Source organism: Etheostoma cragini, chromosome 18, assembly GCF_013103735.1.
Source record: "Etheostoma cragini isolate CJK2018 chromosome 18, CSU_Ecrag_1.0, whole genome shotgun sequence".
Classification (NCBI taxonomy): domain Eukaryota; kingdom Metazoa; phylum Chordata; class Actinopteri; order Perciformes; family Percidae; genus Etheostoma; species Etheostoma cragini.
Window position 1 is genome coordinate 4786816 of NC_048424.1, and position 15649 is coordinate 4802464.

Here is a 15649-nt window from a genome sequence, read left to right on the forward strand (position 1 = left end):
AAGTGTTTTTCTAGACACAGATGTTTGTGCCATACTGTCCTCAGATATTGGGTTAACAATTGTCTGAAAACAGATAACGTAGATGTCTAACGCTGCATATGTTTAGTAGCTTTTGATTCCGTTGTACTGTACATACTATAACTTGTGTCAGAGTAGCTCCTGAGGCTGTTTTACACCCCCGATGTTAGTCATGCTGGTAGAGGTGCAAATTGACCTTGCATATCACTGTACAGGGTGTCGGGTTAGACTGCACACTGTCACTTGAGCGTGTGCAGTACAAACAGACATGCATGGAATATGTGAAGGGAAACATAGGAAGGAAAACTACATGATGAAATCTCAAAAAAGCACAGTGTTGAGAACACAATCTTTTCATCTGTCTATGTAAACATAGTCCATATGTTTGTGCATTATACATTGTATTTTCACGATATATGAGGACATGCTTTGTTTTCTCCCACCAGCTGCTAAAGAGATATCCAAACGACCATGAGTATACATGCATGTTATCATGCCACTGCATGAATATGTGTGCAAGAGTGTGTCTAAGTGTGGACAAGTGCTGTAACTGTAGTAGGGAGTTGATGCAAATTCACAGTTTTTTACCCTCCTATGACCTTTGACTTTTCCATCTGCCCTACAAACTCCAACATGTGTGTTTTGTATGACTTCCATGGCTGTGATCTTCCTGCGTCACAACCATTCCTTTTAGGTTGACATTTGTAGCCTTGTAGCAGTACTGAGTAAAAGAAGATTTGTAGTCTCTACTAAACACCAGAAGTATTGTTACTAGTGTTTAAATTAAAACTTTAAAGTTTCATACAAGCAGCAAGAGAATGAACTACATTAAATACTTTAATATATTATATACTATTTAAAGATTGACGTATAAAGATTGATCGTTAAGGAACCCAAAGCCCCATAAGTAAGCATTGTTGTGATAATAGGTTCTAAATAAACCCAATGCATAGGCAGCTTTTGGTCAATCATACCTTAGAGCTAGAACCATTAGCCATTTGATCAACCGAAAATTTATCAGCAACCTGTTTGATAATCGATTGATCATTTACATCGATTTTTAAGCAAAACCGGCTAGAATTCGCCAGCTTTTAAATGTAAGTATTTTCTGTTTTCTTTGAGTTTGGGTCTATGGCTTGATGGTTGACAATATATTTAAAGACATCACCATGGGAGTTCACTATTTGCTGACGTTTTATACAACAAATGATCACTTAATTTTGTGATTATCATAACTGATTATAATGAAGGGCTTCCTGCCCCTGCCCATTTGTTTTAATTCAAATTCAAGTATACTTTTCTGTATCCTTTTATTTCTCTTAATGTAACTGCTGAGTTAAACCGCACCTGCATTGGTTTATTTGGACACACACACACACACACACACACACACACACACACACACACACACACACAGACACACACAGTGAACAGTTGTCCCAGATAGCAATGTACAACTCATCACAGTTGCACTCCTGTCTGCCAAATTGGTAGCTGCCCCCCCCCCCCCACCACCATCACCTTCTGGTGCAGAGGGTACGTGTGAGGGTTAATACAGCGGCAAGGCAGACCTGCAGTGCCAGCCAACACACACACAGACACAGTCAGTACACTGCGGCTTGTTTCTCTGCCTCAGTCAGCCCACAATGCCAGCTGCAGCCCGCTGCCCACCAACACGTGCTGGCTTGATGTCCCATGAGGGCCATGTTTGGTTTGTAACTTTGTGTGTGTGTGTGTGTGTGTTGTGTGAGGACAGAGGGCTTAGCCTAAAATCCTGTCACCCAGCTGCTTCCACTGTCAGATGGTCCCAAAGACCCACATCAACAGATGTACAGAGCAATGACAGAGAGCAGGAGCACACTCAAAATACCATCTCACAGTCAGTCAGTGTACTGCTGTCTGCAGTGTGTAGGTGCTTGTGTGTATAAAAGAGACTGCAACCTTCAGCCATTTTGAGCTCAGTGTAATAGTACTATGTGTTTACAACTGCAGCGTACCAAGATGTCCTTGGCTTGTTTTAAGGAGCCACTTTTGGAATCTGGTATCGGTTTACTGATGCAGTCTGGGATCAGTGTAGTAGATGGGGGTACTGATGCTGACAGGCACAAAGACGACTTGGCATCACACATCTACCTTGTACCAAGCAGTGGCAATAAATAAAGGGTTTTATGCTTAATTATAAGACATAAAAGAGGGAAAAATATTACAATGTTGATGGGTTAAAATCATATGCTGTACAGATTGAGAAGCCCAATGAGGCTAATAATTAATATCAGAATAATGTTAAAATCTCTTTACAGGGGAAAATGATGCTTGGACTACAGGATCAAACCCTTCTTAAAGGGAATTTACAGTCATCTGCATTTTAGTTTTTCCATAAAAATCATCATCTCTCTTCCTCTCTAACACTGCAACGCCATCACTTCCACAAAGCTGTGTAAGTCGATCCGGCCTTTCCGACAAGGGAAGGTCCTATTAGCGCCAGCCAGGGGCACCCATGGGAGCAGGGAGGAAAAGTGTCCCATCCCACCAACACTCCACACGGCATTATACCATTACTCATGAAACATTCACATCTTTATATGACCAGGATGATCACGCCAGCCTCCCATTGGCGGAGACCGGATCGGCCCAGAACAGGAGATGAGGTTCTATTGGTGTGATGGAAGAGAGAGTGGAGAGTGATGGCAGGATGGCGCGGAGGTTGGTGAGGTTATTGGATTGATCGATCCAGGCCGCCCTCAGCCCTCACAGCTGAGGGCAAGGGCAAGGACTGTAGGGTTTCAGAAGATTGTTATTCTTGTGTGAGTGGCAACAGATGGAGGGTGAGAGATAATCTTGATGTGATTTGATGTGTAAATACACAGACTATTAAGTTAAAAATCAACATTAACAAATCTGCGATTGAGCTATTAAACTGAGCAGAACTGAATTGATGTCTAATTTGTCTCTAACATCTCTTCCTCACTCTATACCAGTACTATGGAGATGATTGCAATTTTATTTTTGTTTATAAATACTGAAAGATGTTTTTTGAAAATCTTACTGGAAGCATCACATCTGGTCTGAATGATCCAAAAACATTACTGTGAACTGCTTCCACTGGAAATACTTTCTACTGAAGAAATATTCATATGAAGTGAGAAAACAGTTTTTTGTGATTGGGGTATGGTGACCTTTTAAAGCATTGGAGAACATTTGCCAAACATACTTATTGTTATTACGTTTTTTTGTGTGTTTTTTTAAATTATTTTACCATTTGAACAGTTATGAAAACTAGGTGAAATGTAGTTGATTGAACTGAGGCATTAAACATGTATATACTGTTAATAAATTGTACTCAGAACAAGCAGAGAGTAGGTAGAATATAATAAAATCTCAGTAGCAGCAGTGATACATGTTAGCAAGAAGTTTCCTATACACACAAGCTGGCAAAGAACTATATTGGCATTCATTTGTAGATTTGTTTCTGTCCCTCTGATTGTTGTTATGTCCAATATCCAGTTGGTTTTTAGCTCTGTTTTTGGTCTCCACCAACTCCTGAGGGAAAAATCTGGCTCTTTAGCTTGCTACATTCTAGGTGCAAATTAAGTTAGCATTAAAGTTGACATACTGACTGCTGTTTTGTTATTGACAGGTAGTGTACAGTGGGTTTATAGAGGCTTACTGTGAAAACATTAACCTGGTGCAACTGCTCAATTATTTGTATAACAATAAGGATAACTGCAGCTTAAATGCATGGTGACATTGTACTTAACTGTCTAACTGTAATCTGATGATAGCATGTTTTCTGTATGTCTCATGGTAGCAGTTACCACTTCAGATTGGTTTAGGAAGCAAAACTAAAATGTTCTTTTTTTATGGTCTGATACCATTTCTTGCTTCCCGATACCAATCCTGATACATGAACATGCGTATCTGCCAATACCAAGTACTGATCTGATACAAGTGTGTCATACATTTTATTATGTTTTAACAATGTGTACTAGTATCACTGTATGTATGTGGTTTGATTTCTATCTTGGCTGTCGGTCTATCTCAGGTTAAACTCTTTGTGAAACATGAACAAACACAAACAATAAATGCCACAGAACCTTCTTTCATTATCCTGTTTGACAGTCAGTCATAACAAAAAAAGAACATAAACTACTTTAAAGTAGATTTTTTTTTGGTATCTGATCTGTGTATAAATTTTCAGTACTTTCAAATACCGATCTTTGCAAATACAATTGATCACTTTCATTCCTGACTAAACTAATCGGTACGTTACTCTGATCTTACCTATTATTCAAAATAATTCATAATTTCTTCTTTTTTGACCTACATATTAGGCATAATTCTATGTAAATGAGGGATATTTACCATGAATTCCAAAAGTACTGTAAAACTAGTGATAGTAAGGTGGTGTTATTGAAAAAAAAAAAAAAAAAGTCTGAAAAAGGGACAAAAATGTCAAGAATTTGTCCGTCGAGGACAACACAAGGGTTAACAGACTGTTTATACCTTTTATGTATATTTATTACATTCCCCTTAAGGTTTTTTGCAATACTGTCTACTGAAATTTGTTACGTTATTCATATTGTAGCCCCATATATCTTTTACTATTTTGTCTTAGATTCAGGTTTTGCTTTTACTTGTGTACTATGTTTTGCTATGCGATATTTCCTTGTTTGTAGTTTTTTAATGAACATTGTTGAAGGGTGCCCAAAGCCTACGATTTTCATTGCTAACGGCGACTTCTCCGTTATTGTTGCAGACATGATAAGAATCAAGAACTTGAACAAAATGGCTTTAATAAATAACTGGGATGATTAATTAGAACAGTGAAACATCCACTAAAAGAATGGAAAACTTTGTATAAAACGAACTGTCACTTGTAGAATAAAATGTATACAATATGCATATTCATCTTTTAACACCAGCAGTGATGCATCTTTAATTCTATATTTTGCTGTGTCCCATTTACAGAAAATACGATGCAGTTTTGAGACAATGACATGATATGAAAAAGGGGTACTTTTGAACTGAGTTGGTAACAAAAAAAAACACATCTGCATGGTAGCAAAACATTTGCAACTGCAAATATTGTTCCCTTCATTAAAGCCTTTAAACCAAACATGAAGCCAATGCATGTCCACATTTGACCGACTGACATCCACATTCATGACACTCAAAAGAGTTGTAGTGGACTTTTTTCTATCTCAAATCCTCCATTAAGTGTTTTATTCCAGAAATCTCCATGACAGCAAAGCAAGACAAGGAGAGCACTTTACTCAGGCGAATAAAACACGCCACTATACAACACACAATGTTTTAAAGTTACTTTCCTTAATAGTGAAAACAAACCAACAACATAAAAAGATGATACAAATATAATGAATTACTCATTACATTAAGGCACCTGAAAGAAAAGGGTTTGTGATGGGTTTAGAAATGTTTTGAGAACTTCTTAAGGCTATAATGTTGGCAGCTTTGCAGCACTGCCTGCAAAAAGCTACTGGTGAATTTTCTTGTTAACCAAATCCTGAATAAACAACCGAAATCAGTGATACCTCTAATAGAGTAACTAAAAACTGACTAAAGTGTAAAGAGCAAATAATGACTGGGTCAAACATTTCCAATTGGCAGATGATTTGTTGGTGCAAATTTGGCCACGCTCATACTTACATTTTCATAACAGGCGTTCTCCATTCGCCATCAAGCAAAACACCTAGTGGTACATCAAGGATTGAGGAGTGGCCATAACGGCAACTGTCAGTCTCTAAATAGCAGTGTGACAGAACCTTTCTGCCCCATTTGATGCATTTTTGACTTCCCCTGTATGACCATATTAAAAACATGTTTTGCGATGCAATTATGAAATAATAAAAAAAACGGATTTATCACTTTAGCTAATACAGGTGTTCCTCAGTTTTCTTTAATAGAGAAAATTAAGTGCTAAAGAATTTGGATTTAATTGCATCCAAAAACTATCCATAATGCTTGCCGTCAAACAACTTTTGACGTAGACTAACTGGTTAATATTGCCATGCTGGTAGAAGAGTTACATTGCAAAGGTAGCTGAAGCCTGAGACCAAATTTAGTAATATTGTACCATATATATAGGCAGAAAAAAAGTTTTTATTATTATATTTTAAATGAAAGTAGCCTTCTATCCTTTAGCCAGTTATTTTATGGTAATTAAAGGCATCACTGATTTGCCACAAGACATAGCCACAACTGCTGATGTGACAGTTAGTCACAAAAAAAAAGAAATGCGTCCTCATTACTAACAATTTATAAACCCATCAGAAATTCCTTCATAGATGGTACCTCATTGTAAAAGTTCCTAACTGTGGGACTTTGGATATGAAGAGTCATAAAACATGCCTAATTCAACTGGCATAAATAAAATGAATGGCGTTGTAAAAAAAAAAATAATAATAATAAAATTAATCATAATAATAATAATAATAATAATAAAATTGTGTGACTTGTCTTTAAGTTACTTATTTCAAATATACACAGCGACTCCTTTAGTATTTACACATATATACAGAGTATTCATTTCTGTTTTGATCAAATACCTTGAATGGTGTTGCTGTGAAATTGAACTCTAGATGTACACTTATATCCCTTTGAGATTTGAGAACACGGAGGTCAAACTGGGCAGCGCGACTTGGAGCCTCGACACGGCTCTTAGAAAGGCACTTGCTACCAACTCAAATACTGCAAAAAATCCTCAAACAGAGCTTTCAGCCAAGACAACTGAGAGACAGGAGAAAAAAAATGGAAGGCCACATAGTAGGCACTGGGGTTTCTGTCCCCTCTCCCCTCCAGGCCAAGTGTTTTGGTAAGGCTGGCACATGACGGCCACAGGTGGATCAGTGGGCAAAACTGGAAAGAGACAGAGCAACTGTGGCTGCAACAGGCCATTTCCCTCAAAATCCTTCCTTTACTGTCCCTTTAATGTGTATCTGCTCCCCTACAGACACTGAACGGGACTCCGTTGACAATTCAACAAAATCATAATCATCTGTAAACAAGTAAATCTTTATACAGTTTTTGTTTTTTCTCCTTTCGATGATTCATTGTTTTTTTAAATGGTACAATTCCATCAACAAAAATTGCAAAGAGCTTCTTTTGCCCCCTGAAAAATTGTTACATTTCAGCTCTTCTGTACATAATTAAAGAAAAAAGTGAACAGAAGCAAAAAAAAAAAAAATAAGGATGTTCACTGTACTTTAGCCTCGGGAATAAAAAATTATTTCAGGTGACAGTGACAAAAAACATGAAAACAAAGAACGGCTTAATAAAACGCAAAGCCTCTTTTTCTTTTCAAAAGTAATCAAAAAATAAGAATAGTCTACTGCCTTGCAGTTTCTATCATTCCACATTGCGAGTACTTTGTTTAAATTTCCTACACACAATGGTCTCTGAGGTCTTTTTGACTAGTCAAGACAGCACTGACATTTTTCCAGCGGTTGTCTTTGGGGCTGTAGCTGGTCCGGTGGGGCGCTTTAAGGGGTGAACTGGAGCTGTGCATGGTACAGATCACTCCCCCACTGGACTGCATTGCAGTTTTAGAGTACTTATAAACCGGCTGCTTTCCTGCCTCTGCTCCACCGCACTCCTCTTCGAGCTCAAGCTCGCCTTCCGTCTCCTCCTCCTCCTCCTCCTCCTCCTCCTCCCCTTCATCACACGTCCGATAGGAGGGCCCCATGAGCTTTTTGCGCTCCTGCTCGGCGTCCCTGTTGCTTTCTTTCAGCTGCTGCTGCTGCTGACGTCCCACGACTGGCCGAAGTGGCTGCCACTGGTTGTTCACGTTGTCGTCGGCGGCTGATCGTGCGTTCCTCTCACGCTCTTTTCTCCGTTTGCGTGTCCACCAAACACATACGATGGTGCAGAAGAGGCAGAGCAAGCAGAAGACCACACAAAGTAGAGGCACCAGGTAATCTGTTTACATCAAGATTTACAAGGGATTAAGAGGAGGACAAGGAATAGTAATCAGTAGAAGTAGTGAGAAGTCACCAATGAGGAACTGAATGGGGTCCACAACAAACCCTTGCAGTACACCTTTGTAAATTATTATTACTCACCCACTGACTGGGGCACGACCTGTGTTTCCACTTTGACCTCAATGACAGCCAGCATTATGGAGCTGTTATGTGGCTTGGACAAGCTGCCCACTATGGCGCTGGCTGCCTCCTGGATTAGACTGTGGTCTGGTAGATCCTCTGGCTGGAAAGACTGAGAACCAAACCAGAGAACGTGGAAGAAACGAGACAAACCAGATGGAATCAAGCATTAAAGTTCATGCACCCAAAACAAAAACAAAAAGGAGGCAAACAAGAGTGTGCAAGTGATAAGTGCAATCAAAAATGTCTAAGCTATTCCTTTGATTTAATTTAGGATTCTGCAGCCTTTAATGAAAACATATGTCCCTCGACTCTTATTTTAGGTGAGAATTTTTTTAATTGAAAACAGGTTGTGAAGCAAGGTTGTGACCAATCACAGGGTTGACTGTCTTGTTGGCCAAGTTGCCAAAGAGCAGAACTAGTTAGTTGAGAATTTGGGTCCCAACCAACTTAAACTGTGCAGGCCAAACTGGGTATAAGACCTAATAGCCTCCAACACTGTGCTACTGAGCCTATAAACTATATATACAAACTATAGTGCAGAGTACAGAGTATAGTGGACAGTGTGCTAAACCAAGAATAGGACAACGTACTAACTTGGAACATTCACTTACTATAGCCACCTCTACAGCATCTTGATTCGAATGAGAGAGGTCACACAGCAGGAGAAGGGCATGTTCTTTTGCCAAGCTTCGGGTGTCAGGAAGATACCTCAGTTCATAGCAGATGTTTTCCACTGTTGTTCCCTGTATATACGGACACACACGCACACTGGATCAGGAACAAAACAAAAACCACTGCTTGAAAATGTGGAAGTGCGACAGCAACGGGAGAGGGTTTCTGTGAAGAGATGACTCACAGGCGGTACTTTGTCTTTGTTGAAAACGAGTGTTATGCGGCCACAGCTGTTGTCCAAATGCCCAGTGTTTGGCTGGCATTTGGTGGTTGCTTTTGGAGGTGAGGGTCTAACCATGGAACAAACCCCCCACTGATGGCAAGGGGGGTTGAAGCAGGTCAGGTAACTGTGCTCAAGACACTCTTGTCCAGTCGGGCAGGACTGCTGTCTCTGGTCATGGCCGTAAGACTGGAGCCGGCAGGGACGACGACCACACAGCACCTGGTGTCACAGAGTTAACAAAATATTTGATAACACGTTACTTTACGTTTTTCACATAGGAGTGACATGACACAGGAACCTTAACCAAAATAACATTTTCATTACTGATTAATCACTTAAGACTCAGCAGCAAGACCATCAAATGTTAGATTAATCCATTATCAAAATAGTCCATACCATTTTCTGCCAATTGTAAGTTATTGTTTCAGCTTTGATCTCATTTACGATCACAGCATAATTGAAAATGTTTCTATTAGAATGATTGTGATGTTGAGTTGTTAGTTGATACTTAAAATATTGCACAATTATTATTTTTAAATGTACACGTAGTAAAATAATACAAAATTAGTACAACAAAGGAATTGAACATATTACAACAACTAACCGAAGCAACATTTCAGACTGTTTTTCACAATCTCAGCCAGTTTGTTTATTTGTTTGAACAGGAAGCTCCTCTGTCTTGGTCAGCTCGGTTACTGGTTGTCTTTTTCCTTGCTGTTTGTAAGTTAGGAGTAATAGATATTTGCTGGCACTGTTTATTAGAAGGGCCATGTTACCTTTGTACAATCCACTTTGCCATTGATGCAATGGCAGCTGTTGCACTCTTCCTCCCAGCGGCTGCCATGGGGAAACGGCAGCCCAGCATAGTGGCAAATCCGTCCAATACCTATAACTACATACAGACAGAGACATGTTAAACTTCTATAACAGGAAGTCCAGAGAAGTGAGTGTATTCTGTACATGGAGTACAAACTTTGTCTACATTAACTACATGTTGGAGTGGATAAATGAGTCAATGACTTAAATGAGCATTAGAGATGTATTTACACTCTTGGCATCGGGCTCCTGATCTTCCAAGTGGACAGATGCAGCGGAAACCATTGATCTCATCAACACAGGTGGCGCCATAGGCACATGGTGAAGACTGGCACTCGTTTATGTCTGTGAAGGGCAGAGGAGCATCACATTTAAAAAGGCCTTGGATCTAAACATTTTTAGCTGATGATCCTTTATAGCCACGTATAGGCTCGGTCTCACTGGTCAGTCAAGGTGGCACAGCAAAAACACTATGGTTAATTGCTCCTCAGATCTGTGCAGGGTAAATCCAGACAGATAGCTACTCTCTCCAATCTGAGTTTCTGTTGCATGACTAAAACAACTTTTTGAACGTACACATTTTCCACCAAAACAAGTTCCTTCATGAGTTCTTGATTTTGGTGCTTAACGCCACCCATGACGATTGTAATTAGTTTAAAGAAATGCCAATAAACAAGGGAACATTTTTTCCCTCCTATCCCGGAATGCTGAGTGGACTAGCCAGACCTTCCTTCACAGCACCGTGGAGGAAGGTCTGGCAATGGGAGACTAGCAAGCTGCTAACATGTTAGCCAGCTGGAACATGCTAGCAATTGTCAGTCAGTAGCTTTCTGGGCCTCTTTCTGTATTTTCTGTTCCGGGCCGTTTACCTCTACAAGCTTGCTAGCTTAAAGTTAGCTTGTTTGCTAACAGGATAATGTGTTACAAAGTTTATGAAAACAACATTCTATACCATTTACTTCGGCCTCAGAAATAACTTTAAACCATTCCTCTTTTGTGAAGCAGTTTACATTTTGACAGATTAGCTTAAACCTTGGAAACTCCCTTAAAAGTTCAGCACTGTCAAGACAGGTTGTTGTTACCAAAATTTAATTTGACATGAAAAATGTTTTTAATCACTAAACCATATTTCATTTAAATACGTAAGTAAATTGTGCACACGTTTGACTAACAATTTCAGCAACTATTTGAGGGACACATATGAATTGTGTCTTCCCACCAAAATCACTAGGAACGCTGGCCATTGTCACCCAAGTTTCACATTCACAGTCTGGATGAGAATTCTCAAATTCAAGCCTGACAGAAAAGGTGAACGCTATCCGGCCGAAACAAAAGAGCAGAAAACAAGAATTTAAGGGTCACTGGGTAATTTGTCTTGTGTGTGTGTTTGTGTGACTGTGTGAGTATGGAGGAGGGATGACCTCTGGCCCCTGTGGCATAAAAGGATAGAGAAAAAGGGAGAGGGCGGCGTCCTGGTCTTGCATTTAGGTGTCAAAGTGTCCATCTCTTTCTTGTCCCCCCTTTTCCTTTTAGTCTTTCCTCACTCCACCTATCCTTCCTTTTAAATCATTATTGGTGTGTTATGGTCTTGTATATCAAGAATCAAGATTTTGATTTTAAATCTTTTAGTTAGGGGTTTTGCATGTTTGCACTGCCTCAAAAAGCATGTAAAGTAACATTGTCATTACTCACTGATTCTGCAGTCGGGTCCGGCGAAACCGGGAGCGCACTCACAGCGAAACCAGTTGACTCCATCGACACAGATACCGCCATTGTAACTGAAGAGAGGGAAGAAATGTAAAACGATAAGATGAGGCTGTACAAGATCCACATCTGTTCCAGCTGCAACAAAGCACATCAATTTTGTGTGTGGGTGTGTGTATATGTGGTGGTGGTTGTGGTGGTCACAAGGCTCAATTCAACTCATCAATACAAGTCTCCACCTTTCAGATGCTAATTGGCATGTCCAGTCCCTCCTCTCCCCTACACTGATCATGCCTCTCCTTCCATTCCTCCTCAAAGCCCAGCTCCCCCCAGGTCGAACGGAAAGAATGGACACGTATGCCCCCCCCACCTGCATTCACAATGGGGTAGGTGGGATTCTTGTCTCCCCCACCTCCAAAAAAACCTCTCTCCCCACCTCTCTCTATCCTATTCAATATCCAATCCCCCTCCTCTAAAAGATGCCCCTTGGAGGCTTGATTTAACGACAACTTCCACTGCTTTTAGCGGCCCATCACCCCTTCAGCCTGCAAGGTCTGTGAGAAGTGTGGAGATGAGGGATAGGGGGGGGATTTGGCTATGCCACAATAATGTGTGAGGCAGGACACTATACATACCATGGATGAGGGTTGCAGTCATTTACATCTGTTGAAGAGAATGACAAAAAGGAGACATTTAGTGCTAAGTTGTTACAGTTCCATATGTGTGTCATTTTTCATTGCCTTCATAAAATGTACAGATATTCAAGATAAAATATTTACTATTCAACTTAGTAAGTTCACGTTTTGTCACTTTGTTTGCTGCTGTTCTAACATCCCACCATGTACTAAATGTATAAGGAGTTATAGGCAGCTATGGTCTGAAACACATATCCTGTGACTCTTTTTACATTGAAGTTATCTTCTAATAAACACACATTCCTATTTTATTATTACTTATTATTATTACTATCTCATAAAATGGTACATTAATGTTGGAATATCACATCCCATGTGAGCTGGTCAGTTTTGGCTATATTAGAGTGTCAGGAGATCATGGCAATTGTCAGTTTAGAACTGATATACTCATGGTTACATTACAAAGAAGTCCTCCCCAACTGTGGGCCTGATACCATTAGCAGCTTTCCGACCGGAGGGATTGTTGCAGTTCCTAGAACATAACATTCCTATAGGCTAAGCCTTTTTTTCTTGTGTTCCGACTGGACCAATTTGGGGAATTTTAATTTCCTTTATGTTAGTTAAATGCAAAGCTACATATAGGAACTAACTTTGGCCACATGTGGGGCCCTCCCAGCCCTCTTTGCAGATACAGGTAAAGGTGTCTCCTCCTCCCACACAGGTTCCACCGTTGGAACAAGGACTGGAGGCGCATGTGCTGTTCTTGGCTGTGGGAACAGAGAAAGCATTAGTCAAAGAGCCAAAAAACAGAAATAGTATAAGCAGCATACTAGCACCATGCATCCAATGTGACAGTACTTTAGCAATACAACATGCAACTACATTATTGCTATTTTCTAACCTGAAAATGTTGCACCAAAACTCTAATTAAAAGTCATTTCAATTGTTGCTTGAGGACCTTGAAATCTGTTTGAATCAATAATATTGTGATATCCAGTCAGTAATATTAGGCTTATAAGGAGTTGCTGGTATTCTCTGAATTTGTTCTTAGGGGTAGTCACCTACTTATGACTAAGATGGATTGTTTGACATATACTTACTCTATACTGTAGAGTGAATGCCGGTAAAAAAACCTTAATCTGATTACATTTAATAGCCAAACTTTAACAGTACAGTATCCTAATTACTGTAACCATTTGTATTAATCTGGCTTTGAACGCAGTTTGAGCATGTACAGCATTAGCTGATATTAGCCTGGTCCCAGACCTCTGAAACACAGCTCAGATCTCTAATAGGTTCAGTGATACACCTCATCCTGAGGCCTCACCTATGTTGCATGTGTTCCCTCCCCAACCGGGGGGACACGCACAGCGGAAGGCATCCCCGTGGTCGGCGCAAGTGCCTCCGTTACTGCAGGTGGTAGCATCACACTGCCTCTCGCCTGGCCAGGATTACAGAGAAACAATGAGGTCACACACTTGCACACGGTCTTCATAAGATTATGCAAAGCATCAGTAAGAAAGGATGATTCTTATGATATGATCTGATATATGATAATATAACAGATAGAGCGAAGAAGTGTAAGCATGGGGACACAACATGAACACAAACGCGCACATTAAACACAGAGGCAACATGTAACTCACGTGAATGGCAGGTCTTGCCCTTCCAGTTGTTGGCGCACTTGCAGTAGAAGTCGTTCACCAGGTCGACGCAGCGTCCGCCATTCTTACACGGATTGTGTGTGCACTCATTGACATCTGGAGGAAGGAAGAAGACTTGCATGATTGGATCTTTACCAAACTTGCTTCCATTTAGTGCAAAGATATCTACAACTGAGTAAGTTATACCGCCGTTATTTATTTAAAAGGCTGCATAGATTGGCTGAAAAAAAATGAATAACTGCAGTAAATAATGTTGGAGGAGAGGGACTCACTGAGGTCACAGAGTCGACCCTCCCAGCCGTCAGCACAGAAGCACTGAAAGGAGTTCACTCCGTCAATGCAGGTCCCTCCGTTTCCACAGGGGTTGTTGATGCAGTCGTTAATATCTGATCAAGTGAGGGGGGAAAAAAGGTAAGAGAGGCAAAACACTTTCAGAAGAACTAAACAAAGTAACACTACTTTTTTTTTTTTAAGATTACTTTTGGGGCATTTTCGGCCATTATTTTTGAGGGAAAGATTAAGACACAAAAGGGAAGAGAGGAGGCATGACAGGCAGCAAAGGGCTGCAGGTCGGAGTCAAACCTGGGCCCGCTGCGTCGAGGAGTAAACCTCTACATAGGGGCGCCCGTTCTACCAACTGAGCGATCTGGGCGCCCAGTAACACTTTATTTTAACCCTAATGGTTATAAACCATTTATTAGTATTGCTTAATTGTGAAGGGAGTTAAAAAGATGGAATAAAATATTACCAGATTGGTAATAAATGTGTTTTCAAGTTATTTGTGTTGTTTTATGGAATACAATATAAACTTAAAGTACTTAAAGTAGACATTTCCATTTAAAAACTAATTTTGCAGGCAAAAGACCACCCTTTCCCCCCCACACTTAAAAAAAAAAAAATTCAGTTGTGGGTATGAAAAAAATCTCAAGGCAACAGTCTCTACGTACTTTCATGACAGTAGATGCCGCTGAAACCTGGATCACACATGCAGGTGAAGTTGCCCGCTGGCTGACTGATGCAGCGTCCTCGTGGACCACAGACGTTGGAAGAGATGTGACGCACTCCTACTGAGTCGTTGGTCGCTACAGCAACAGTGCAGCTGTCAATCGCTGCAAAATAAAGACGAAAATAAAATGTAATCATTTTCTCTGACATAGTTTGTTCAATACGGTTTCACCATTGCCGATGATTTTGGTCACCTTGACAGAGGGTGGTTTGGCAGTTCTCCTTGAGCCGTTCACATGTCTTTCCCTCGTAGCCTTCGGCACACGCGCAGTAAAAGTCCTGATCCATGCTGTGGCACTTGGCCTCATTCTCACAAGGGTTTGGATCACAAGCATCTGAGGGGGACCAGCCAGAGATCTGACGAAGTCCAGAGGAGAGAATGATATTGCATTTGCAATCAGTCAATTTATACACACAGACACAGATCAAACTGGAAAACTAGAATTTTAAAATGCCACTTAAAACTGCACATATCTAGATTTTGGGTACCAAACTCTGTACATTTTTTAGTACCGACCAAATTAGGCCGCTACATTCATAGACAGATTCACACTAACTCAAAGGGTGCCAAATTTCAGTCAAATTTCAGAGATCTTCACCGTTTTAATTCAGTCTTACCACTCAGAGCATCGCTGTCGTCTCCTGCCCAGCACCAAACGGCAGACAAAGTTAGAAAGTAACTGCTGAGCGTAGCCAGATAGCTAAAGAGCCAGATATTCCCTTTAAGAGTTGGTGGAGACCAAAACAGAGCTGCATACAGAATATTGAGACTTTGATTTCCCAAAACCATGA

General features: G+C 40.4%; 1 protein-coding gene across 2 annotated transcripts in view; it reads right to left on the reverse strand.

The window, feature by feature from the left end:
- Positions 1–4794: 4794 nt before the first annotated feature.
- The window catches only part of jag2b (jagged canonical Notch ligand 2b), a 46892-nt gene continuing 36037 nt past the window's right edge, over positions 4795–15649 (reverse strand). For both annotated transcript variants that reach the window (XM_034900302.1, XM_034900303.1), the window contains 14 exons: positions 15052–15214; positions 14800–14961; positions 14125–14238; positions 13835–13948; positions 13516–13629; positions 12839–12955; positions 12189–12216; positions 11542–11627; positions 10081–10194; positions 9810–9925; positions 8995–9252; positions 8750–8881; positions 8097–8247; positions 4795–7953 (listed from right to left, as the gene is read on the reverse strand). In XM_034900302.1, the coding sequence (XP_034756193.1) occupies positions 7418–7953; positions 8097–8247; positions 8750–8881; positions 8995–9252; positions 9810–9925; positions 10081–10194; positions 11542–11627; positions 12189–12216; positions 12839–12955; positions 13516–13629; positions 13835–13948; positions 14125–14238; positions 14800–14961; positions 15052–15214 (2205 nt within the window). In that variant the 3' untranslated portion in view covers positions 4795–7417. The remainder of the gene's footprint in view (positions 7954–8096; positions 8248–8749; positions 8882–8994; positions 9253–9809; positions 9926–10080; positions 10195–11541; positions 11628–12188; positions 12217–12838; positions 12956–13515; positions 13630–13834; positions 13949–14124; positions 14239–14799; positions 14962–15051; positions 15215–15649) is intronic.